This window comes from Crocuta crocuta, unplaced genomic scaffold (assembly GCF_008692635.1).
Source record: "Crocuta crocuta isolate KB4526 unplaced genomic scaffold, BGI_CrCroc_1.0 scaffold25, whole genome shotgun sequence".
NCBI classification, from domain to species: Eukaryota; Metazoa; Chordata; class Mammalia; order Carnivora; family Hyaenidae; genus Crocuta; species Crocuta crocuta.
The window spans coordinates 1025018-1050895 of NW_027532015.1; the positions used below are offsets into that span (position 1 = coordinate 1025018).

Below are 25878 nucleotides of genomic sequence, written 5' to 3' on the forward strand. Positions count from 1 at the left end.
TTCTGTAATGGCAAAGACAATTTTGTTTGCTTGTTGTGTGTGTGTGTGTATGTGTGTGTGTGTGTGTGTAATATTTACATCTCCCATAATATCTCTCATGGAATCTTGCACACAACATGGGCTCAGTAAGATCCCTCCTTCCAATTCCTCAAAGCAAGGATATATGGTCTTTAATAACTTTAATAATGTTTCCCTTTTTAGAGGAACAAACAGGAAATTAATTTGTTAGCAACTGTTCAGCCTAAGTGTCTATCTTTTTCTCAACCAGAAGTAATGTCACCCACAGTGGGCCCGTGGAAATATGTGTAGGGTTTTTGATAGTCACCGTGATGGGTGCATCCGTGGCATTTAGTGACTGAGGCCAGGAGAGCTTATGTCCTGCGGTGCATGGGGACATTCTCACATAGCTGAGGCTCAGCCCACCCAGAATGCGGTAGTGCCCTGTAGAGAAGACGACAACCACTAATAAACAAGTGGAGAAGATACTGATTGTTACACTCGGTGTTGTTGCTGTTAAATTTATAAGTGGGAGATTTCCCCCTTCCTTTCTTTTCTGCGTATCCACAGATAATCTGGCTGGCTGGTGGGACAGATGACCTTCAGTCAGAATTCTACTAAATTACATTCCAGAAGGCATATTCTGAAAGCTATGTCTACTGTTAGGTCATGGGGGAAGTGTATGCTTAATAATAAATAAATGAATAGCGTAAGAAATAGATGAATAGAAGATTAAAGCTCATCACAAAACAAAACATAACACAACACAACACTGCAGTCACCCACCCCACTGTAAACAGTGAACCATGGTTATAACTAAATTTTAGAGGCTTTGTTTGTTTTGTTTTGTTTTCTTTAAATATAGATTGTAGGTGGTGACTCCCAAAGTCAGCAGGACTTCAAATCTCAAGAATAACTCATAATGGTCCACAAAGAAAAAAAGTCGGATCCCATGGTTCCATTATTCTGGAATGCAGACTGCTGGAGTGTGAGCTGAAGCTCCTAGTGCTTGGCAATAGGCCGGCTCCATAAAAGGGAATATGAATGTGGGTGAATGTTTTTCGGCTGTTGGAATAAAACATTAAATACAAGAAGCAGATTCAAATCCTTGATCCTGCTTTTTGCAGTAAGAAATTAAATCTGATGGCCACATATGGGGCAGTAGCAGTGCTCCAATTATGAGCTAAAATAGCGAAATGAAACAAAGTAGTTTTTGCTCTTTGAGTGCTCAGAGGCTGGGGTGGGATTGGGATGCATTTTAAAAAGCTCTGACTCAGATTGTGTTACTAAAGCACTGTGGGACTGTAGGATAATGCAGGGCCTGGGGTTGCTTCTGGAGAGATGAGATTGATTTGGCCTTTCTAGAAACTTCTTTACGGAAAGGATAGCACTTTAAGGTACCTATGTTGAGGTTTCTACTGGTGCAGAACGAACAGTTTGAGGGGAGATGGGGAGTACATTTACCACAGATAGAACTTCAGGATCATAGGATTATATGCAAGGGATGCTCAGAATGGTCACTAAAGATGAGTTTAGAGTAGTTTGTAAAGCTAAATAATGGAAGTTGTTAAAAAAATGCCAGTCTGGAGAGCCTTTTATTTGACAGTCTGGAGAGCCGTTTTCTTGACTATTACTTATATGACTATGTTTCTTATATCATAAATATATTAAGCCTTTTTTTCCTTTATGCATTCAACTCAGGAGCATATATATCCTATCCATATATATCCTTAAATGAAAATCCATATATATCCTTCAATGAAAATCAACCTAATAATATTATGTACTTAGAAAAAATACCTTAAAGTTTAAATTCTAGTTAAGAAATAGTTATCAACTGATTTTAATAAGGTAAACTGAGTCCAAGAAAATTAAGAATTGGTACCTATTAAGTAAAATTTAATTGGCGCCCCATTACTGATATTTTAACAACAAAATACATAACTTTGCTTATGTAGGTCAATTAGCATTTGGAGGACAAATCTAGATGCCTATATGACTGTAACATCTTGCTTCAAATTCAGCATAGATTTCTTTTCATTTGAAGAAATGTTGTGGGTCAGAGAAGCAGTGTTTTCATCACAGAAGAGCATTCAGTAAAACAGCTTACATGCGTGCAGTGCCCTCATGCGTGGTCCTCAGTAGACGGGTCAAGATAACTTATTTTTGTGATGTGTGACATTAATTCTAGCACTTTGGAGTCTGTGATTAGCAAATGGAATGATTATCTAGAGTGGAAAAACCAGTTGGAGCAGTGGATGGAGTCTGTGGATCAAAAGGTGGAGCATCCCCTACAACTGCAGCCAGGTCTGAAGGAGAAGTTTTCCCTTCTGGACCACTTCCAATCCATCGTGTCTGAGGCGGAAGATCATGCTGGAGCCCTGCACCGTCTCTCCTCGAAATCCAGGGAGCTCTACCAGAAGACTGAGGATGAATTTTTCAAGGAAACAGCTCAAGAGGAACTAAGAACACAGTTTAATGATATAATCACTGTTTCCAAGGTTAGTATTTTAAATTGAAGAAAAACACCTCAAGGGTTCAGGTAAAGAAGATACTACTGCTTGAACTATAGGAGATCTGGCTGCTCTTAGTCTATTTGTACATTTAGTGAACGGTTATTACATAAAGATGGGGCGCCTGGGTGGCTTAGTCGGTTAAGCGTCCGACTTTCGCTTAGGTCATGATGTCGCGGATCGTGGGTTCGAGCCCCGCATCGGGCTCTGTGCTGACTGCCAGCTCAGAGCCTGGAGCCTGTTTCGGAGTCTGTGTCTCCCCCTCTCTCTGACCCTCCCCTGTTCACGCTGTCTATCTCTCTCTCTCCTAGAAATAAATAAAAAAATTAAAAAAAAAAAAAAAGATCATCACTTGCCTATGGGTGCCCATGAATCCTTCTCTTTCTACAGTCTTTGGATTATTTTTATTCTTTGCTTTTTATCTTTCTCCGCTTGGGATGTTAGTCAGTCCATTACTTTTCCTTGTAAGATTGAGCCTCAAATGTACACAGTAATTACACTGTAATAAGACTGTAATAACACAGTAATAATATACTGTATTGTTGCCTAACTAATAAGAGTAGTTATTATAATAATTCTTATTAAGTGGGTTAGTAGTGAGAGATGTTACAGAACATTCATTCTGCAAAGATTTTTGTTCTAACCTAAAGTAAATTTAAAGGAAAATTGTTGCTTCCTCAAAATCTTTCAGTCTAATTAAGATTTGATGTTGTCATTTTAAGATATTAAACAGAAAGTTCAATAAGAGGAATGAAATTATTCAGAAACCTGTTGTTTTGTCTGATTTCATATTCTCAAAAGCCCAGTGTAAAAGTCTCCTCTTCTTTGTGTACTAGGAGAAAATGAGGAGAGTGGAAGAGATTGTGAAAGACCATCTCATGTATTTAGATGCAGTCCAGGAATTCACGGATTGGCTCCATTCAGCGAAGGAAGAACTTCACCGGTGGTCAGATATGTCTGGAGACTCATCAGCCACCCAGAAGAAATTGTCTAAAATTAAGGTCAGTAAGTGCATGGATACTATAGCTTCATTGTTCCATTGGTCCTTGAGTATGCCATACCTGTGACGAAGTTCTGTTTATAAGATTGTCAGTTAAAATATATCCTATTTTCCATTTGTTGATGTTTATTATCTTGCACCTCACCAATTATAAACATAAGGAAGGGCGGTAAAAGCAATTCAAGACACTAAACACTTGTGAGCAAAAATGGAGGATTATCTGTGTATTCTTTCACATGCAAATTTGCTTATGGGAGACTGAAATATATGCCAGCTTGGAGGACTGATGGAACCAGATGCGATTTTTTAGCACAGTGATAGAAAAGTTTATAACATAATTTAGTTAAGTGAATTTGAATAATAACTTGGAAATATCATGCTAGATGTTTAATCTGTTTTCCTAGCCAACAGTACAACAACATAATGGAAGGCGGTGCTTGAAAGGACATTAAATTTATCACCTAGTTTACTCCTTACAAGGGCTACTTAAAAAATAGAAATTCACATATCTGAGGGAGCTGGAATAAGTATATTTCTAGTTATTTCAATATTAAATTGCAATAATACCCCCAAGGAAAAGGTAGATTTTAATCTAAAAATTAAGCAATGATAGGGGCAGCTGGGTGGCTCAGTCAGTTGGGCGACCATCTTCAGCTCAAGGATGATCTCATGGTTCATGGGTTCTACCCCTGCATCAGGCTCTGTGCTGACAGCTAAGAACTTGGAGGCTGCTTCAAATTCTATTTCTGTCTCTCTCTGCCCCTCACTCTCTTGTGCTCTGTCTTTCCCTGTCTCTCAAATATAAATAAACATTAATAAATTTTAAAAATTAAGCAATGATGAAGCCCTAATTGGTTTAGTTGTGGATGAGGAAATGTTGCGAATAAACAGTGTCATTGTGGTCAGGAATTTAGGATTCACATTGTGTTCTGATCCCTGAACATCAGAATATAAAAGTCCTAAAAATAATAGCTGATGAAGAATAATAACTACACTTTGAGAATTTACTTTTAAGTGCTTAGAAAGTATTATTTAAAGCTTACAATGACCATGTAGGTTTTAAAGGAGATGATCACATAAAACACCTTTTGAAATTCTTATGATCTCTGTGATTCTTTAAAAATCCTTCTTTGATACATTTCTCACTAATGTTTTAATTTATTCATCCATCCATTTATCCGTTTATTCAACCAGGGTTGGGCATTCCCTCAAGAAACCTGCTGGGCAGTAGGGAACAGTGATGCACAAACTGATGTTTCTAAATTAATCTGTCAGATGTGAGTTCACTATACTTTTAGTTTAAGCTCAATCAAGAATCAGACCCCAAGGCTGTGTTCTGCCTCTATTGATTTTCTAGCTGTGTTGGGCAAATCACTTGATGTCTGTCCTCAAGCTTCAATGTCTTAATGATAAATTAAGATGAATAGTACCTGCCTCACCTGTTGGTTTTGAGGACTCAATTAGATCATGCACATGGAATACACTCAATAAGAAAATTCGATACATTTGGTAAATGAGGGCTTTAATTGGCTATGGGAAAAGTCAAGAGTAATGGTCCCAACTTTATGCTCTTTTTTTGAAATACTTTTATAAAAGGCTTCCAAACATATGAGAAATGTAGGAGAAGCAACTGGCAGAAAGAAATTGCAATGTGGGAAGGAGAAAGTGAAGCCTGGCAGAGGTTGCCACTCTGAGGTCCGGATCAGGCCAGACTGGAGGCTGGTGTGTGGGTGGGTGAGGAGGGACCTTGGAGGAAATAAATAAGCATCTCCTCTAACCTTCAGTGTAGTCTCTCCCTACCCCCAAGAGTAACCACCAAGAATAGACAACCTTAAAGCCAAATATGTGTGTATAAGGGGTGTGTGTACATATGATGTTTTTAAATAGTTAAATCCGGGACAAGGAAATACATATGCAAGCCATTTCAAAACACTTCAAAGTGATGACATTCTTGTTCGAAATCCAGATGAATGGAATTAGTGATTGCAAATACTGAAATGTCCCATTTTCATGACAAAGAAAACTGAGATAATGCATTGGAGAATAGTTTTTAAATTTTATTTAATGTTTTATTTATTATATATATATATTAGCAAATCATTACTTACTATATGNNNCTATATGCTCCGATAAACAAGGAAGGTTTTTAGAAATCTCCTGCCAAGGAAAGGGTGGGAATGTATATTAAATGCTAATTGTGTAAGGATTTATGGGATTGCCTTTTGGACTACAGTATAACTAGATACTTTTAAATGATCTATACTAAAATTTGGCTCTTATATAAAGGTGTGAGAAGGTATATTTATTTCAAGCAAATCTAATGAAATATGAGCTGTACTATATAGGTTAGTTAAAACAGTTTATGTTTAACATAATCTATTAAATATGCTTCATACTTAACATTCCTATTTTTCTACACTTATTAATTTGTAATTGATTTTCATCTTGAAGTTTTTTTCCCAAATAATCATCTTTTCCTTCTGTTTAACCCAGAACAGAAGTCATAATTTTGTATAAATACTAACAGAAACTTTTAGGAATGGATATATAAATGAATAAACACCACAGGATGAGGGCACCCATGTGGCTCAGTCGGTTGAGTATCCGACTTTGGATCAAGTCGTGATCTCACAGTTTGTGGATTCAAGCTTCCATGTCAGGCTTTGTGCTGACAGCGCAGAGCCTGCTTCAGATTCTGTCTCCCTCCCTCTCTCTGCCTCTCCCCTTCTCATGTTCTGTCTCTCAAAAAGAAATAAACACAGAAATTTTTTTAAAACCCCCCACCAAGATGATGAATTGAGAGATTTTAAGTAAAAGAATCTATTCTCAAAAAGAAATGACACTATTTTACCTATTTTGTAGTACATATTTTAATTTTATCTTGTCCTTTAGAGTATTTGTGTACTTTAAGCCTAAAAGGTATCTACATTGTTAAATTTCTGGTGAGTTTCTTAAAAGTAACAATAATAGCAATAAGCAAACCCAGTCTAAAAGTTACTTTGACCTTTCGACTAAGTATGTGTGTGAATGATTCATTTTAGTTACTATAAAAATGTTTGTTTCAGGTACTGAAATATTTGAAATTGAGTAAGGCTCATCCTGTGGTTGTGAGGGCTTAGCATTGAGTCCTGGTAGAGTGGAACTGACCTAAGCCACCATCTAACCGGAAGGAGATGAAAATGGAGTACAGACCATGAGCAGAGAGCAGTTCTGTCGTTCTGTGGCAATCCCTGGTCACTTGTCCATCAACTTAAGGAGAAAGAACAGATTTACGTGTTTATCGGAGAAACACACCACAGGCGAAAGTTTATGTCACTATCAAAACAATTTCGTATATTCAAACAATGCCTTGTCTATTTCTTATATTCAAACAATGCCTGGCTTCCGAGGTCCTGTTTAGTCTGTCCCAGGATGTTGCGGATTCCCTGGCTTATTTTGCCTCCAACCTCAGCGCCCCGGAGGATAACTCTCTGCTGGGACAGCTTAGGGGTGGGCGGATGAATGGATTCCAGTCCTTGTGGCATGCTCGCTAAAAACTTCCTAGCAGGACAGGGTCTCTGCTCTGTACGCATTTGTAAACTCTCAGCCCAAGTGACTCACGGCCTCCTCAGTTGCCATGGCGATATTCCATTACAGGAGCTGATGGATTCCAGAGCGATCGGGGCAAGCCGCCTGAGCAGAGTGGAGTCCCTGGCTCCTGCAGTGAAACAGAACACAAGTGCCAGAGGCTGTGAGCTCGTGGACGCCGAGATGCAGGCCCTGCGTGCCGACTGGAAGCAGTGGGAAGACAGCGTCCTCCAGACACAGACCAGCTTGGAGAACCTGGTTAGCCAAATGGCCCTTTCGGAGCAGGAGTTCTCGGGCCAGGTAGTCCAGCTGGAGCAGGCCCTGGAAGGATTCGGTGCCCTCCTGACTGCCTGCGCTCAGCAGCTAGCCCTCCTGGAAAGCCAGAACACCGATAAGGAGATAGTGGAATGCTGGCAGAAAGGACAAGTAAGTTGGCTTCCTGTTTTCCCGTGGTGGTTCCGCTAACAGTTTTGTTTGGTTCCCATCGCTGCTGAAAAGAAATCCTAGCTGACTAAAAGCATGCCGCAGTCAGACTTAAAGAAGTATTTCCCTAATGAAATTTACAAATCTGATTTGTTTCCTTTTCTCCTAAGTCAGGCTATTGTAAAACTACAGATACAGGAGAGAAGGAGTTATTTATTATAGGAAACGTTTCTAGTTAGTGCAGACATCTTGCTTTCATTCTTCTGGTGTAAGAGTTTGTAATATTGTATTCAGCCATTCAGCCTGAAAACTAGCCTGTGGGTAGAGGCATAAATAGACGGAGAGTCATAGCTGGTTTTCTGCCAGTGAATTATTTCCAACAATTAAGCGATTGAAGCTATAGCTTAAAAGAAGCGTTTGGTAATCTCCTAAAGCACAACTATTAGTTTTCACCCTGATTAGCTCTTCTAAGGGTAGTTTTGACAGCTGTGCTTGAATTAACCCGTCAACATAACTCCTGTGTCATGCTCACCGGGGTGTCTTCCAGATTTTTTTTTTTTTTTTTTTTAACTAATGGCAGCTCCTTCAGAACATGAATGTAACAAAGCATAAAAGGGATAGTGAGCTCAAAATCCTTTCTTTTACTGTTAAATAGTTTCTTCAAAAGACTGTTATTTGCAGTTTTATAATGCTCAGAACCATGGATGTCCTTAAAAGGAAGTTATATTGAAGTTAACTTCTCTGTTTCTATTTATGTTATAATCATTTCAAAATAGCTTCAGCCACTAAGAAAACCATGTAGTATTTCTAACATTGTCTTGTGTTAAATCAAGTATTCTAACAAATATAGCACCCCACAAAATAAAACTTTATTCTTCTCTTTATGCTATTTATTTATAATGTTTCTATCTTACAGTTCTTTTTTTTTTTTCCTGATGCCTGTCCTGTCCTTTAGATATAAGCAGTAGAATAAAGTATAGAAAGTAATTCTGTAAAACAGAGATAGGGAAGTTGGTCATAGTTCCATGTGGTCAGGATTATTCACTCTGATATAAAAAATAAATCAGTTGTAATATTTTTATTCTGTTTTCTCTTCCTTTCTCTACCATTAATATGAGTGACATTATTAAAAAGAAAGTTTTGGTGGTATTTAAATTATATTACTTTTCTGGGCTGTCCTTTTTTACATTGATGCCATTATTGAAAATAAGTGAGGCCTATAAAAAGTCCACATGATAATGCAGAAGTAAATGCAGGTCTTCAGTTTTACTAACAATTCAAAGATGACAGCCCTCTGCTTACTACTTCTAGGTTTGGCTCCAGAGCTCATGCTTCGGATGACAATAATACACTACCTCTCAAGGCTCAGCTTTCCTCTTATTTTTATTAGTAATATAAAAAAGAAATGGTAATTATGTGATGGGATAGAGGTGTTAGCTACTGCTTGGAGGTGGCAATCATTCTGCAATACACAAATGTATCAAATCAGCACTTGTATACCTTAAACTTGTGCCGATGTTATATGTCAATTATATCTTTGGAGAGCTGGTAAAAAAATGTTTTAAATCATTTTAAATGGAGATAATGCTTCCCTTACAATGAATACATAGGAAAAATGATACAAAATAAGGAATTTGTTAGGATTCTTAGAGCATTGTTTTGCTCTTAGGGAAGGCTTGTTATTGTTGACAATCATGATAGTAATCATATACCTTCACAAGTATTTACTTTCCCTTTTGCAATTAAGTGATGATACCCAAGAAATACTTTAAAATATAAAAATGGGTTATCATTTATAAATTATATAGTCATGTTGCAAAAAAGCTTGTTCGCTGTGTTTGTGAAATTCATCTCTCTTAATATCTATTGGGTTATTAATGTTTGAAATTTAGCAAATCTATTAACCTTTACAACCTCTAAAAAAAAATGCATTCCAGGACTTAACTGAGACAGAAATATATAACCTGACATTTATATAATGAAAGACTCTACTAAAATGCTTTGATCTGTGTGATAAGTTATGGGAATTTGTTTAGTATAAAATTTTGGTTAAAGCTTTTCACTTTTGATATCTAATTTGTAAGTGATTAATTTAAACTCCATTTTTTTTTTTTTTTGCTTTTTTGGTATGTGGTAAGTTTTACTACTAAGTTCTCCCTTAAATAATAGATACAATATGGTGTAAAATAGTAACCACTAGTGGAGCATTTGGAGATTCAGAGAGAAACTTTCTAGTTAACATAAATCTTGTAAATAAAAGTATCTTAGACTCCTCTGGCCCAGACACTAAGATAAATAATTTTAAAACCATCCCTTCTCTTGGAATCACAGTCTAGGTGGAAAGGCCAATGGGTTCAAAGCCAGTGGAATGCTCAATTGTGATGAGCTGACAAGGTTTTGCATGTCCTCAAGGGAGAAGCCTCCACCAATAGGTGGGAAGGAGGGCAGAGAGGCCTTACAGTAGTTGTCATTTGAGCTCAGTCTTGAGGTTTGTTACAGGTGAGGTGGAGGTATAGTCCCAGAATCCAAAATTAGTGAGGAACAAGAAAACACAGGAGAGAAAACTGGAGAACAGGATTCACATCGAAAGGACATTGTGCCATGCCAGAAAGAAATGATGGATGTGTAAATGGAGACTGAGTCAGATACAGAGAGAAAGAAGTAACTGACAGAGAGTTAAGACACAGACACAGACTGGACTTCATTGTCTCTTGTCTCGGGTCAGGGCCACGATGCAGCTTAACTTTCTGATTTAGATTAGTGTGAGGAAGGTGGGGCCGTTTGCTAGGATGAGGAATGCAACACACACCTGGGTTCTTGAGGGGTGTGGTTTTCTTACAAATCTAGGCCATGTTTCGATAAATACCTGAGAATACTGACAGTAACACCAATAGCTGTCTGAATAGTCACTCATCTTCTTGGCACTCCTCCTTAATGAGTTAACTTTTTTCTTTTTTTTCTTTTCCTTCTTTTTTTTTCCTTTACTGTGGCAGTACCATTATTTATATGGTCCCATTTAAATATTTGGGCATCATTTACAGGTTAAGCATTCATCGAAATGCCAGGAATTGTGCTAAGTACCTGACACTTCTGATCTCATTTGCTCCTTGTGACGATCTCATAAGAGCCCCCGTGTAACTCAGGGGATCATGGCCTTGATTTTAGAGATGTACTTGTTAGATCTCAAGACGTTATTTTGGGTTAGATAGTCACAGTTCTGTGATTATTCAGGTGTCTCTCTCATCTGTTAAACTGAGCTCCTCAAGTATAAGAATCACCTCTTCAGTCATTTTGGGGGTCTTAAAATCCAGAAAGATGCTTGGCACATAGCAGTCATTTAGCAAATATTTGATGACTGTGTGAATATGAAATGAATGAATTACTAGTTAAATCAAACCTGTGGGTTATAAGGCATTTTTAAATAGAGAGTTAACTATACATATTACATAAAAGTGATTCCTACATTTATTTTTTAATCCAAAGTAAGTATTGCTTTGCTTTGAAGTGATTTCTCTTGGGACACCTGAGTGGCTTGGGACACTCTTGATTTCAGCTCAGGTCATGATGTCCCAGTTTGTGAGATTGAACCCCATGTCGGGCTCCATGCTGTCAGCGTGGAGCCTGCTTGAGATTCTCTCTCTGTGCCCTTTCCCTGCTCACATACCCTCTCTCTTTCTCAAAATAAATAAACGTGTTTTAAAAAAAGAAATGACTCCCCTTTACCTTTAAACAGTATGCATATTTTCCAATGCCATAGTCAGGCTATTATTAAGCAATTGAGGTTATTTTCTCTTTTCTTTTTCTTGTCTCACTTTGAGTTGTTTGACAAGTTGATCATTTGATTACTTGGCAACATTTGATGCTGCAATGCCTATCCATGCCTAGAGAAGGATGCAGACAAGCCAAATGCTCTTACCTGGCATGAGGAATCTTGAAAATATTTCTTTACTGAATGTATTTCTTTACTGGGATGTATTTCTTTCTTTTTTTTTTTTTAATGTTTTTTATTTATTTCTGAGAGAGAGAGACAGCATGAGCAGGGGAAGGTCAGAGAGAGAGGGAGACACAGAATCTGAAACAGGCTCCAGGCTCTGAGCTGGCAGTCAGCACAGAGCCCGACGCGGGGCTCAAACCCACGAACCGTGAGATCATGACCTGAGCTGAAGTTGGATGCTTAACTGACTGAGCTACCCAGGCGCCCCGGGATGTATTTCTTTACTGAATCTATTATGTTGATTCTTCCCTCACTACTAACTTAGAGTATGGCTTATGTACATGTAGTGTGAGGATGTGGAAACTACCCAATTAAGTGCTTGCTTCTCTGTCTTGTTATTTCCTAATAGGAGATACTGGATGCTCTACGAAAAGCAGAGCCTAAAACAGAGGATCTTAAGTCTCAGTTGAATGAACTTTGTCGATTTTCTAGAGACCTGAGTACATACAGTGGAAGAGTTTCTGGCTTAATTAAAGAATATAATTGGTGAGCATGGACCTTATTGTATAGAAAATAGTTTTATACAAATAAGCAGCCAGAGTTTGTTTAAGGCATGATAAATAAATCATTAACTACATCACTAAATGTGACTGCATATTCAAAGAATTGCTAATTATACCAGACTTTATTTTAATCCATTTTTATCTTTTTTTTCCTTCTTTAAACATTACAAATCATGGTTTTAGTCTTTGTTTGCAAGCATCCAAGGGTTGTCAGAATAGAGAACAGATTTTACAGCAACGATTTCAAAGAGCCTTCAAAGATTTCCAACAGTGGCTGGTGAATGCAAAAATCACTACTGCCAAATGTTTTGATATACCTCAAAATATTAGTGAAGTTTCAACAAGTCTTCAGAAAATACAGGTAAGAGTGCCAAAAACTAATGTTAATAACAGTGCTTATGTGGATTAAAAAGGTGCCTCTGGATCTTTTGAGAAGCACATTAAAAATTTTGCTCAGGAAAACTCAAATTTCATATACATCCCTGCCTGAAACACTTCATTGTCTATGTGAAGAGAAACTAGTTCATTCACCTGAATGTGTGCTCTATTTATATATGAATAGAGATGTATGTGCTAATAAAAGTTCTTTATATATGACAGGCATTGTTCCTGAGAAGCCTAAGCAGATTTTTCTCACTTAATTTTCACAGGAGCTATAGGAGGTACATCAGAGTAATAATCCCAATGTATAGAGAGGGTACATTATTCTGAATGCAGAGAGGTCCTAGTAATTTAATATATGCAGTAAAAGTGGTTTATTTCTACTCTGTGATTTTTATCAAGAAATAAATTGAAAATCAATGTATTTTAAAGCATAGAGCACTTTATTATGCCTAACCTTAGCATTTTCCTTTGTAGGAATTTTTGTCTGAAACTGAAAATGGACAGCACAAACTGAACATAATGGTGTCTAAAGGAGAACTTTTGAGTACTGTATTGACCAAAGAGAAAGCTGATGGCATCCAGGCCAAAGTTGCAACTGCAAAAGAAGATTGGAAAAAATTTCATTCAAACCTGCACCAGAAGGAATCCGCCCTCGAGGTATCATACTGCCGACCAGATGGACAGGCTGTTGGTAGTTTGTGGCTGTGGTCATTGGCAGTTGAAACCACACTTTCATGATACCCAAATACAGTGCCACTGAGTTTTGGTCATTCCTCTATGAATATTAACAGATAACTGGATAACTAGGGAACAGCTCAATTTTAGAAGTGAGCCTCGCTGAGGAATTCAATAGCTTCTTGCGTGGTAGGGGCTATTATAGGCGTGCACTCTTCCGCTAGGAACAGTGCTTTTTTACTTTTAACCAGTATCACTTAATCATTCCTGTGAAATCCCTCCAGTTTGGAAATTGTTCCAGGAGAATGAACAGAAATATCCATGTAAGATTACAAAAGGCTGTGGATGGTAAGGTATATTATAACTAATGTACATATCAAGTAGTAGGTTTTTAGGAGTTAAGTATGCAAAGATCCAAGGATTATGCAATTTTCTTTTAGTCAGTAACAACCTAAGTTGAATTTCTCAGGATCATAACATAATTGGGGCGCCTGGGTGGCTCAGTCGGTTGAGTGTCCTACTCACTGTTTGTGAGTTTGAGCCCCGCGTCGGGCTCTGTGCTGACACCTTGGAGCTTGGAGCCTACTTTGGATTCTGTTGTCACCTCTCTCTACCCCTCCTCCACCTGTGCTCTATCAAAAATAAATAAATGTAAAAAAAACTTTTTAAAAATGAATCATAACATAATTGCTGCCACAGTACAATTGATTTTTTTTTTTTTGTGAGACCACCTGTTTTGTGTACCAGCTCTTCTCTTAGGGGAACATTTAGAGGCATGGAGAGTAATTTTTTCCCTTTAAACCAAAACTTCCTGGCAGAAGAGATCCTTTATTTGATCATGATCATAATTAATGCAGGATGGGAAAAATAATAATAGGGAATTAATATCTGGAAAGAGAAAATATGTGTTCCTTTAGTTCTTCCCTAACCCAAGACTATTGTAATTTTTCTTTGTTTTTTTATTTTAATATAGTTTTTTTTAATGTTTGTTTATTTTTGAGAGAGAGAAAGCACACACATGCACACATGCATGGGCTGGAGAGAGGTAGAGAGAGAGAAGCGGACAGAGGATCTGAAGGGAACTCTATGATGACAGCAAAAGCTTGATGTGGGGCTTGAACTCAGGACTGTGATATCATGGCCTGAGCCAAAGTCAAAACAACCAACTGAGCCACCCAGGCGCCCCTGTATTTCTTCTTCCTAATGGTGGCTATTCCTTCATGGCAGGCATCTTCCATTTTATAGAGAGTGATAACCGTCGTGCGGTGCCTAGTAATTTACTCATAACCTTAGAGATCATTAGTGCAATGTGGCCTGAGCTCTGAAGCATCTATTGTTGAAGGTAGTACATCTAGCACTGATTACATGATTGCGTAGTTCAAGAACTATTCAGGAATAGATGAGTAGATGAAGAATAAGCTGTCTTTGGCATCCCTATCTTTCTTCCCTTTTTTTCCCTTCCTCCCTCCCTCCCTTCCTCCCTCCCTTCCTTTTTCTTCCGTCCTCCCTCCCTCCCTTCCTCCTTCCCTCCCTCCCTCCCTCCCTTCCTTCCTTCCTTCCTTCTTTTCTTCCCTCTTTCCTTTATTTCTATTAGGAATACAATAGAAAACAATATATACCAGCCATGATTTTAGGAATACAAAAGGGTTAATCTTTTCTCTCTTCTCAGAGAGATTACTTTCTAGAGAGGGAAACAGTGTGTAAAGAGATGATTGCAATACAACATAGATACACTGAGGATATGGCCATCACTCAAAGAAGGATGCAACTAACTCCACTCGGAGAAATCAAGGAAAGTTACCAGAAAGGTGACATATTAACTGAACCTTGAAGGCAAAACATTCTTTGAATTTGCCAAGGCTGACATACATCAGGTAGAAGGAACTGACTGTCCAGGGCCAGCGTGTTGTGAGTGTCAGCAACAGAGGACTTTGAGGGGTTGACATCCTCATGGTGTCATGAGGAACAGCAAAGGTAAGACTGGAGATGATGATAGGGCAAGATAGCAAGTGTCTTGTGTGCTAAGCAATTTGATCTTGACTCTTAACCAGGGTTTCTATCTGAACCCCTGAACAACATTTATGTTCTCAGTTTTCCCCAAGGATTGTAACATAACCCATACCATTTTAGATGCATAGGACCGAGGTTAATTAATTACATAGAATGGATTCTTTAGGACACTACGGCTTAAGTTTTTTCTAAAAGTCCTAGCTGAAAGGTTGAGTGAGGAACCTACTGGTCTTTGAGCTGGAGATAAACATGTCAACTCTAGGGGCGCCTGGGTGGCTTAGTCGATTAAGCGTCCGACTTTCGCTTAGGTCATGATCTCGCGGTTCGTGGGTTGGAGCCCTGCGTCAGGCTCTGTGCTGACTGCCAGCTCAGAGCCTGGAGCCTGTTTCGGTCTGTGACTCCCTCTCTCTCTGACCCTCCCCTGCTCACGCTGTCTCTCTCTCTCCTAGAAATAAATAAAACATTAAAAAAAAAAAAACCATGTCAACTCTACCACAGTGTAGACAAGAATGGGGAAGCTGGAAGACCAGAGAAAACTTCTCATAATGGTCATGATAAGAGAGATGGGGGGGGGGGGCTGAAATAAGGACATGAGAATGGATAGAGAATTTATATTTAAGGCAAAACACAACAGGCTAATTCAATGAGGAGCCATGGGGAAGAAGGGTAAGTTTAGTTTGAGTCTAGTTTCTAGTTTGGAAGATGGTATGAATGGTGATGCTATTATCTGAGACATGAAAATGGTAGAAAAAGTAATTTTGGAGGTGATAGCAAAAATTCAGTTAAATGCAAAATATTCAGCAGGTAATGCCAGGAAAGTTGCAGCAAATGTAAGTACCAAGTCCAACGGAGAGGACAGAGTTGCAGTAGCAATGATAATGAACATTTACCAGTGTAAGTTCCTTTGTAAACACTTCAGATGTATTAGTGCATTTAATCCTCATAACCATTATCTGAGTTAGGAACTCTCTTATATCTATTTTGTGGGTGAGAAAATAAAGGCAAAAAGGTGATTAAATAATTTGCCAAGTTCTCACTGCTAGTAAGTGACAAGGTTCAAATCCAGGCACTCTGACTTAAAGCGTTACATAAATACAGTTCTATAAATATGGGGTTTTAAGAGTTTGTAGGTGGTCATTGAAACCATGGAAGAAATCATGGGAAACACATGCAGAAGGAACATTTATTTATTTATTTATTTATTTTTAAATGTTTGTTTATTTTTGGGAGAGAGAGTGAGCACACTTGGGGAAGGGGCATGGAAAGAGGGAGACACAGAATCTGAAGCAGGCTTCAGGCTCAGAGCTGTCAGCACAGAGCCTGATGCAGGGGTCAAATCCACAAGCTGTGAGATCCTGACCTGAGCCGAGGTTGGATGCTTAACCGACTGAGCCACCCAGGCGCTCCCGGAAGGAACATTTAATGGGAGGTCTGTACAACCCTGTAGATGGGAAGTATGTGAGAAATGTTAGGAGTCGTTTGACTTAGTATTAGGCCTCTTATTCCTGTTCCCCAGACCCCCTGCTCATAGCCTGTGACCCACTCCTTATACAAGGAACCCAACTGTTTTTGCATTAGATCTCTGACTGGGCCCCTAATGCTCTGCTCCTTAGCTCTATTTCTTTGTTGGGCGAAATTCCTTGTAATGGTCTCCGGTTTGTTCCAAGGTACCAATGGCCTCATGCGACTTCAGAAGCAGAATGACAGAAACACCTTGAATTTATGAATCGATAGAATTATTGAACAAACATTTGTTGAGCATCTTCTGTTTGCCAGGGACTATTCTCAGCTCTGGGGACATAGCGGATAATAAAACAGATGAGAACCCCTGCCTTCACGAAGCTTCAGTTTTATTAGAATGTTTTAGGAGTGATCCTGGCACCTTACAGTTGTGAAGCACTTTTGGTTTTCCAGAGCATCCCTACAGCCACCCATCGCCCTAAGAGGTGACCGTGGCAGGTCTGAAGATCCCACAGTGTAGACACACTGGATCAGATACTGGTGGAACTTGAGCTGTTCTCCCACAGGCTTCTGCATTTCCTGCTGCTTAGATTTCTCAGCTAACCTTTATGGAGTTGCTCTTTGACACTACCTAAAGTTTTGATATCAAAGTTTAAATCTAAGCTTAAAAGCCTTTAGTGTGCCTGCATGGTAACATCAATTTCAAATTCACTTCAGTCTAGCACTTTTACAGGTAATAATGGGTATAGCTCCTTTTGTTAAAGTTAAATGGCACCATATAAAACTTTATCAAATACATTTTACAGCTATTAGTACCTACAGAGTATCTATGAAAGTCTTCACAACTTCTTATGTAATAAATACAGAACACTATTTACTATTTTTTTGTATCTTTATAAAGTAGAACAAACTATTTATTAAAAAAATACAATAAGCGTATAAATCATATGCTGTTTCTTTTTTTATGTTTATTTTTGAGAGAGAGAGAGAGAGAGAGCGAGAGAGCGTGTGCACAAGCAGGGGAGGGGCAGAGAAAGAGAGAGAGACACAGGATCTGAAGCAGGTGCCAGTTTCCAAGCCTTCAGCACAGAGCCCGATGTGGGGCTCAAACTCACAAACTGTGAGATCATCATCTGAGCGGAAGTCAGACGCCTAACCGACTGAGCCACCCAGGCACCCCAAACCATATGCTGTTTCTTATCCCATCATTAATCAAACTCGACAAAATATTTGTTAATAATTATTTATAATTCTGTGAGATACCAATGATGTGTCCTGACCTTCCCTTCATGGAGCCTGTAAGCTAGTTGTGGAGACATGGCATGCCTGCATGAGACAAAAACTCACAATCCATAAAATACATAGTGACTGGTATAAACAACAATTGTGACAGAAGTTGAGAAGTGAGTGAACTCTGATGTGGGCTGGATAATGAGACAAAAACTCCTTTTTGAAAAATTAGAGACTAAAAAGCTCTAAAAGGATGTTCAACATTTATACAGGTGCTAAGGTGAACGATAGAATGTTCTGTACATTGGGAACGGGGGGGCAGGGAACAAGGTCTAGGGGACCAGACTGTTTTAGGCTTTGAATGCTAAGTGCCTTTTATAACACTTTGGACTTGCTGTTGAATTTTTATTTTGTCCCTAATGCGATCTAAAATCTGGTAGAACCTAAAGATCCAAATGAAGGACTTTGAAGTCAGTGCTGAGCCTGTCCAGGACTGGCTGAGTAAAACTGAGAAGTTGGTGCAAGAAAGCAGCAATCGCCTGTACGACCTGCCAGCAAAGAGGCGGGAACAGCAGAAGCTCCAGGTAATGAGACCGTGTGCCCTTCTGGCTATCCTTTACCCCCATCCTCTCGCACAACCTTGCATTCAGGCGTACCCTGGAGTTAGGTCATGCTATCTGGAGATGCAGCATGCCCTTTCCCTGTTTCTAATGGATTTTATGTTTGCTGGCTTCCCTCTGAGGTGTGGTCTGTTTCCGTCCCATAGTCCGTCCCGTAGTCCGTCCCATTTGTCTCTGGGAAATGGTACAGCTTTTGGGGCACACCAGTTGCTCGCCATGTTTATTTCCACGTTCTTTGGGCCAAAGCTCTGTCCGCGGTGTGCTTTCCCCCAGCCTCTTACTGGTAACTTGCTTGTGCTTTTCAGTCTGTCCTTGAGGAAATAAACTGCTACGAGCCTCAGCTCAACAGGCTAAGAGAGAAAGCTCAGCAGCTGTGGGAAGGACAAGCTGCCAGCAAGAGCTTTATGCACAGAGTGTCGCAGCTGTCTTCTCAGTATCTAGCTCTAAGCAATCTAACAAAGGTAACGCCTGCCATGTGCTATGTGTGCGTGTGGTACCAAGGCCACCCGTCCATGCAGGGTGTCCGCTGGGTCAGGAATAAGGTGTGTGAGTGTCTTTCCCAGCCTCCCAAGCCAAGTCACACACTTGTATGGCATCATCTTCGTGTGAGTGTCTGACAAGAGCTAGGGAGGTTTCAGAGATGGAAGAGATTTTCCAATCTTCATTATTGCACAAGATGTTCTCCTTGATCCTGAAATGGTATGTTTCCCAGAGGTTTTATCTTAAAGACTCAAAGTGGGAATACAAGGCAAAATTCGGAGTTTGGGGCCTAAACAATCTTAGGTTAAACTATTTCAGAAAAACATGAATTCAAAGCAGTTTAAATTTTAGTGGACTACATTTAATGAGTTTGGGATCACTTTTTTTTTTAATTTGTCTGAATTCTTTATGTTATTACATGGTTCTCAAGGATGTGTTGATGGAGAGTTTCATTTCAGATTCCAGAGCAGGGCTCAAAGTTGGCAATGATCCGTATAACTGATTAAATATCTTTTCTAACAATTTAGAGAAAACTAAATGAGATACTGCTATGACCTAATTTAGAACATTCAGCAGGTGTAATGTAGACCCATCTTGAACTCTGTGAGCTCAGGTCTACCTTGAGCTTTATGTGGCTCATAACATGTGGTCCCCGTATATTATCTTTTGCATTTCATATCTTACAGTGTAGGGAATCTACAGTAATATGGCTTCACCTATCTTAGTGTGGACTTACTTCTGGTCTGCTAATTTGGCTTCTCAATAAAGCATCACTGACACATTTATACTAGTAGAGTCTTGCAATAAATAGTCTATGTTTACACCCATGTTGTTTTTCTACAAATAAGTTACTTCTTTTTTCTCTTTAGAAAATCTGGCATCTACCTGAAATTAGAATGAATTGAGGGCATCTTTATAATCCTTTGCATTTATTTAGATATCAAAAATCAATAGATATTTGAGTGCTTTAAGAGTGCTTTTAAGAGCATAAAAAAAGTTGTAAACATAGTCAAAAAATCTTCCCTGTGTTGGATATAACCTTTAATTAATAAATAAAATCATATCTGTGATTCCAGTTTTTGAAATGTAGAGCTATTATGAAATCTCAGATAGTTATCTTTTTGAACGGGTCATAATGTAGGTCATATGGGGACTTGGTATCGGTTGAGCCAAATGTGGCATGGGAAAGCTAGAAAGTACTGTGATTCGTCTCCCACACAAGGCATTAGGAAGAGATTTTGCTGATTCCAAAATATATGTCAAAATTGTCATGACAAAGAGTAGGGACTAAAGTGAGGGGCAGTTGATTATAATTGTTCTGCTTTTGACCTGGTTATTCTGATCACAGAGGTATTCCGCGTATCTCAGATGAATACAGACTTGCTTTGCATTTGTGCAGCATATGAACCCATGACTGATTCCAGCTATTTGAAGCCAATGGTTAGCTTTACAGTCTGAGTATCTGTAGGTTGTGAAGTGGAATGGGCTGCCAGAAAACGAGTTCTGTCATTTCCAGGAGAAAGTATCCAGATTGGATCGAATTGTTGCGGAACACAATCAGTTCTCCCTTGGGATTAAAGAGCTACAAGACTGGATGGCAGATGCAGTACACATGCTGGACTCTTACTGCCACCCGATATCGGACAAAAGTGTGCTGGATAGCAGGATGCTCAAGCTTGAGGTGGGCGTCTTTAGAGAATTGCATCTCATCTACGGAATTTGTCTTTCTCAGAATTTCTCACCTCTCCATCTGTTCAGTGTGATTATGTCACATTGTGTCCACAAGAAATCTAGGAATGCACAGTGGGTGTGACCCTGTTTGCAGAGGGTGGCCTTGCCTAAGCATCCCTGAATCATTTGAGCCCAGACATATTCACTCCTAAGTACTTTACAAAACTTAAACTCAAATAGCAACCAAACATGGTTACTTCTCTGATATAGTTAAGAGGCAAGCTTCAAATTACATCAGAGACATATTACTCTTAGGATATATTTTGGTGGAACTTTTTTAGAGCAAGCCATTTCCCATTTTGGTCAACTCAGTTGTCTGCCTAGATCATTCAGTCAATTCTTTTCCCATCCCCGGATATGGGATGGGATACAATTATGATAAAATAACTAATCTGCAGTCATTCACCTTCCATTGGCATACTGGCTGTCTTACAGGAGATTGGCTCTCTGTCTTGATACCTAGGATTCAAAAATGAATAAAATGTGGCTATTGTCTTCAAGGATTTCATTGTCAGTGGCTGCAGGCTGAATCAGAGAAGACAGTTACAGCAGATTGGGATGTGTTTGTGGTACAGACACACAGAAGAATGGAAGAGGCAGGAGGGATTTGTCTGGGAACTAACTAGAATAGGTTTCTCAGAAAGTCTGATGCCTGAACCGAGAATTGAGAATGATCCCAGCCTAAGCGAAAGCCAGGGAAAACAAATAGCATTGTGTGGGAGAAATTGCTAGCAGTTCCACTTTGCTGTGGCAAAAACTGATGGCCAGGAAGAGCTGAGGCTGAATCTGTAGACGTTGGTGGGGTCCAGATTAAGGAGAGGGACAAAACCTTGCCTTTTAAGTGATAATGTCAGTTTTATAGCTTTGAATTCAAACTTCCTTCTTATGAAGAAAAAGAATAGTGCCGTGAAGACCTTGAAATATATAGATTAATATATGCTGTAAATTAATCTATCTCTTTCGGCTTGTGCTAGAGACCTTAACGTTATAAAGCTCATTATCCTGTGACCTTTGAAAGTCCATGAATTCTATTGTAATCTATTCTTCTCTTGTTGAAAACCAGTAAAATAAAGTTTCAGTGGAAAGAAGGGATTATTCAAAGAAGGATCAAGCCTTAAGAAGCTGAGGCCACTTGGAGGCCAGCTGGTGACTGGTGATTGGTGGCTGACACCAGCAGGTGACTCTCCCACCTGGCACTCAGTCAGCCTGTGAGATTCATGGCTCAATAGGATTGTGTGTCATTCTCCTATTTAGGATCTCTGAAACATTTAAAGCCAAAAATGCTAAGCATGCAAATGACAAAGGACTTCTGCACTTGCTTCTGTAGGCCCTACTATCAGTGAAACAGGAAAAAGAGATCCAGATGAGAATGATAGTGACCAGAGGGGAATCTGTCCTGCAGAATACCTCTCCGGAAGGTGTTCCTGCCATTCAGCAGCAGCTGCAGAGTGTGAAGGATATGTGGGCTTCCCTTTCATCTGCAGCCATCCGTTGTAAAAGGTAAGTGAAACGAAAGCCAATTCTTGCCAAGCCATTACCAAAAGATCAATAGAACAGCACAGTAATGCACCATTCCAGGGTTTTCTTCTCTTTTTTCTTTTCCTTTTCTTTGTCCCTCCTTTCCTTTCTTCCTTCCTCCCAACCTCCCTCCCTTTCTTTCTTCTTTCCTTCTTCCTTTCCTCTTCTTTTTTCTTATTAGAACAAAAGAAACTTGTAGGTACAATATTGCGTTCAGGTTGGCCTGCAATACCGTACCTATATTTTAATATAACTACATATTTCTTTTTGCTATTGTTCAGTGCTTAACAAGGTAAAAGATAAATAAATGTTTCATCATCTAAAGATAATTATTTATAATTTTTTAAACATTTATTTATTTTTGAGAAAGAGTACACACAGGGGAGGAGGGGAAGAAGACCTGAAGCAGGCTCTGCACTAACAGCAGAGAGTCTGACGCGGGGCTTGAACTCACAAACCATGAGATTATGGTCTGAGCTGAAGTCAGAGGCTCAGTCAGCTGAGCCATGCAGGGGTCCCTAAAGATACATTATTTAAACCAAGTAGTTTCCTTGGAAGGTAACCCTAGGAAACACCAGCAGCAGATGGGAGAGAGAGAGGAGAATGGAAGCGCAGCTGTTAAGGGAATGTTCTCGAGCAGGTTCCCACAGTGAGCGCAGTGGACAGCTGGATCTGGCTGGGCAGTGCGGGGAGCCCGCGTAGAACACGGTTACCCACTGAGGACAGAACTAGAATGCTTGGAAAGAAACTTCCATGAGTCAGGAGGGCAGCTGAGGGCTACTCTCAGCGGGATAAGAATCCCAGGCACTTGTCACCTGTATTACCCTCCAGCCGAGCGAGCTCCAGAGACCAGAGAATGGGCTCAGGCCAGGAAGACCTGGAGCTGGCAGTCAGGGGACGGGATGCTGCAGTGGTGTGGTCGAGGGTGAATATGGGTGGAGCACAGAGTGTCTGCTACAAAATCACCCACAGTGTGGTAGTTATATTAGGCACGAATGATTAATGGCCTTGAAAACATAACGTCCATAATTGAGAGAAAGAGTGCTTGATTTACCTGTAAGAGAAGTAAGCACATTAGACCAGTTCAGAAAATGTTACCCTATTTTTCCGTTGTGATTTTCTGATTTTTATTTTTTAAAAGTTTTATTTATTTATATTGAGAGAGAGAGAGAAAGAGAGCACAGGAGCAGGGTAGGGACAGAGAGAGAGAGAGAGAGAGAGAGAGAGAGAGAGAGAGAATCCTAAGCAGGCTCTGCACTGTCAGTGTAGAGCTCAGTTCAAGGCTCGAACTCACAAACTGTGAAATCATTGACCTGAGCCAAAATCAGGAGTTAGATGCTTAACAGACTGAGCCTCCCAGGCACCCCATGATTTTCTGATTTTTAAGTCTCATGCAAGATAGTTACTGTACTTTTTCTTGCTTGCTTCTTCCTTCCTTCTTTTAGTAATTTCTTTTTTTCTCTCCCCTGGATGTTCTGCTTAAGTCAATGGACTCAAGTATCGATCCTCTTCCTCCCTAGAGTCTTGGCTCCAGAAAAGCCTCCCACAGGGAATCTCTCCCAGTTTGGCCATCAAGCCTCTCCCAGGGTCTCACGGGACCTGCTTACTGATTCCAAGTTTTATGTCCAGTCCCACTTTTCGACCTATCAGCCTGGACTTAACTATCCCCTGCTTCTCAAGGTTATGCTTGCCAGGGACCCAGACTCAGATTTGATCAGCCCTGGCCATTCCGCCCAGCCTGAGCCAGCTCCTGTCCTGATCGATGCGCTCCCTGCTGGATGGATGGATGGGGCAGATGCAGTGATACAGATCGGGCAGATTGAATTTATATGGCTTCTCAGTGTAGATTATTGTCCTTTTGAATACATTTCAGTCAACTTGAAGGAGCGCTTTCTAAGTGGACAAGTTATCAGGATGATGTCCGACAGTTTTCCGGTTGGATGGACAGCGTGGAAGCGAGCCTAAATGAATCTGAAAGGCAGTACGCAGAACTGCGGGAGAAAACAGCCTCTCTGGGAAAAGCCAAGGTGGGAGCTGGATTTCCGATTCCATGTGTCCTCCGACAGGCTTCTTCAGAATACCTTAGTTATGTAAAAATATGATTAGCTGCATGCTAGGGCTGCACACATAGGTAAACTGTACTGGGGGCTTTTGCTATAATTTCTAATGGCTTCTTAAACCAGACTTTTGTGTGTGACTATTTTATTAGTGAGTGAAAGCTTTCTCTTCCAGGAAAACCTCAGAGATCCATGTTTTATGGTACATTTAAATTTTGGCAACTTGCAATATCTTAATATCTTCAGCCTGCTCATCATTAGGAAGTAAAAATCCTTTCTTTTTATCACACCTTTTGTTCTTTTTTTTAAATGTTTTATTTATTTCTGGGAGAGAGAGAGAGAAAGCGTGAACAGGGGAGGGTCAGAGAGAGAGGAGACACAGAATCTGAAGCAGGCTCTGGGCTCTGAGCTGTCAGCACACAACCCGGTGTGGGGCTCAAACCCACGGACTGTGAGATCATGACCTGAGCCGAAGTCGGACGCTTAACCGACTGAGCCACCCAGGCGCCCCTGTATTTCTACTTTCATACATTTTCATGCTGCTTGTATGTGTAGTGTTACATATTCTTTAGATAGATAGATAGATAGATAGATAGATAGATAGATAGATAGATAGATAGATAGATAGATATTGAGGATATGTCTTAAATCTTTTTTATGTTATTTATTTTTAAATGTTTATTTATTTTTGAGAGAGAGAGTGCATGTATACATGGGAGAAGGGCAGAGAGAGAGGGAGGCAGAATCTGAAGCAGGCGCCAGGCTCTGAGCTGTCAGTGCAGAGCCTGATGTGAGGCTCAAACCCACAAGCCATGAGACTGTTGCCTGAGCTAAAGTTGCTTGCTCAACTGACTGAGTCCTCCAGGCACTCCAAATCTTTTTATTTATATGGTATTCAGACATAAAATGTTGGAGCCCTTTGATTTATGTCCTTCTTCTAGGGAATATTTATTGGATGACCTGTTCCACCTCAACCTTAGCTATGTCCGAAGCAGTACATATTACTTCTACCCCTAAAGCTTTCACATCCCGATATTCTCATTCTCCATTCATTTGTGTCTCCCCTTGCTGCATACCCTAAGCTGGAAACTTCATTATCCCCAGCTCCTGCTTCCCCATACCCACTTTGAATTAGGCATTAGACCCTGCTGATTTTATCCCAGAAATCTCTCCTGACCACAATCTATCCTTCTTTTCCTAAATTGCAACAGACTTCTAAATGCTCATTTTGGGGGCACCTGGGTGTCTCAGTCAGTTGAGCATCCAACTTTGGCTCAGGTCATGATCTTGCCATTTGTGAGTTCGAGCCCTACATTGGGCTCTGTGCTGACAGCTCAGAGCCTGGAGTCTGCTTTGGATTCAGTGTCGTCTCTCTCTGCCCCTCCCCCACTCATGCTCGTGTGCTCGCTCTCTCTCTCTCTCATGACAAAAATAAACATTATCTTTTTTTTTAAAAATGCTCAATTTTGTCTCTTGTCTCCATCTACTGTTACCTTCCTATAAAGGTCCATGTCTCATTTTCCTGCCTGGGAACCCCGTTGTCCCGTCGTCTACAGTCTCTGGCCGATCTTCCTCGTCTGCTTTAAAGAATTTGAATAATCTCCCTCATTTGTCACCCTCATTTCCTTCACTCTCCCACCCTCCTTGCCCCCATGTAGTTCTGCTTCCTGAAAAAGCCACATTAGACGGAAGGGAGTCCATGCCTCTGCGGGAAT

The 25878-nt window shown here is 39.9% G+C and overlaps 1 protein-coding gene across 1 annotated transcript in view; it reads left to right on the forward strand.

Moving 5' to 3' along the window:
- The window catches only part of SYNE1 (spectrin repeat containing nuclear envelope protein 1), a 457258-nt gene that overhangs the window by 215085 nt on the left and 216295 nt on the right, over positions 1-25878 (forward strand). The window contains exons 51-61 of the mRNA XM_077775982.1: positions 2189-2498; positions 3347-3511; positions 7147-7503; positions 11844-11980; positions 12181-12358; positions 12856-13038; positions 18198-18341; positions 18683-18838; positions 20374-20538; positions 21916-22088; positions 23980-24133. Coding sequence (XP_077632108.1) covers positions 2189-2498; positions 3347-3511; positions 7147-7503; positions 11844-11980; positions 12181-12358; positions 12856-13038; positions 18198-18341; positions 18683-18838; positions 20374-20538; positions 21916-22088; positions 23980-24133 — 2122 coding nt within the window. The remainder of the gene's footprint in view (positions 1-2188; positions 2499-3346; positions 3512-7146; positions 7504-11843; positions 11981-12180; positions 12359-12855; positions 13039-18197; positions 18342-18682; positions 18839-20373; positions 20539-21915; positions 22089-23979; positions 24134-25878) is intronic.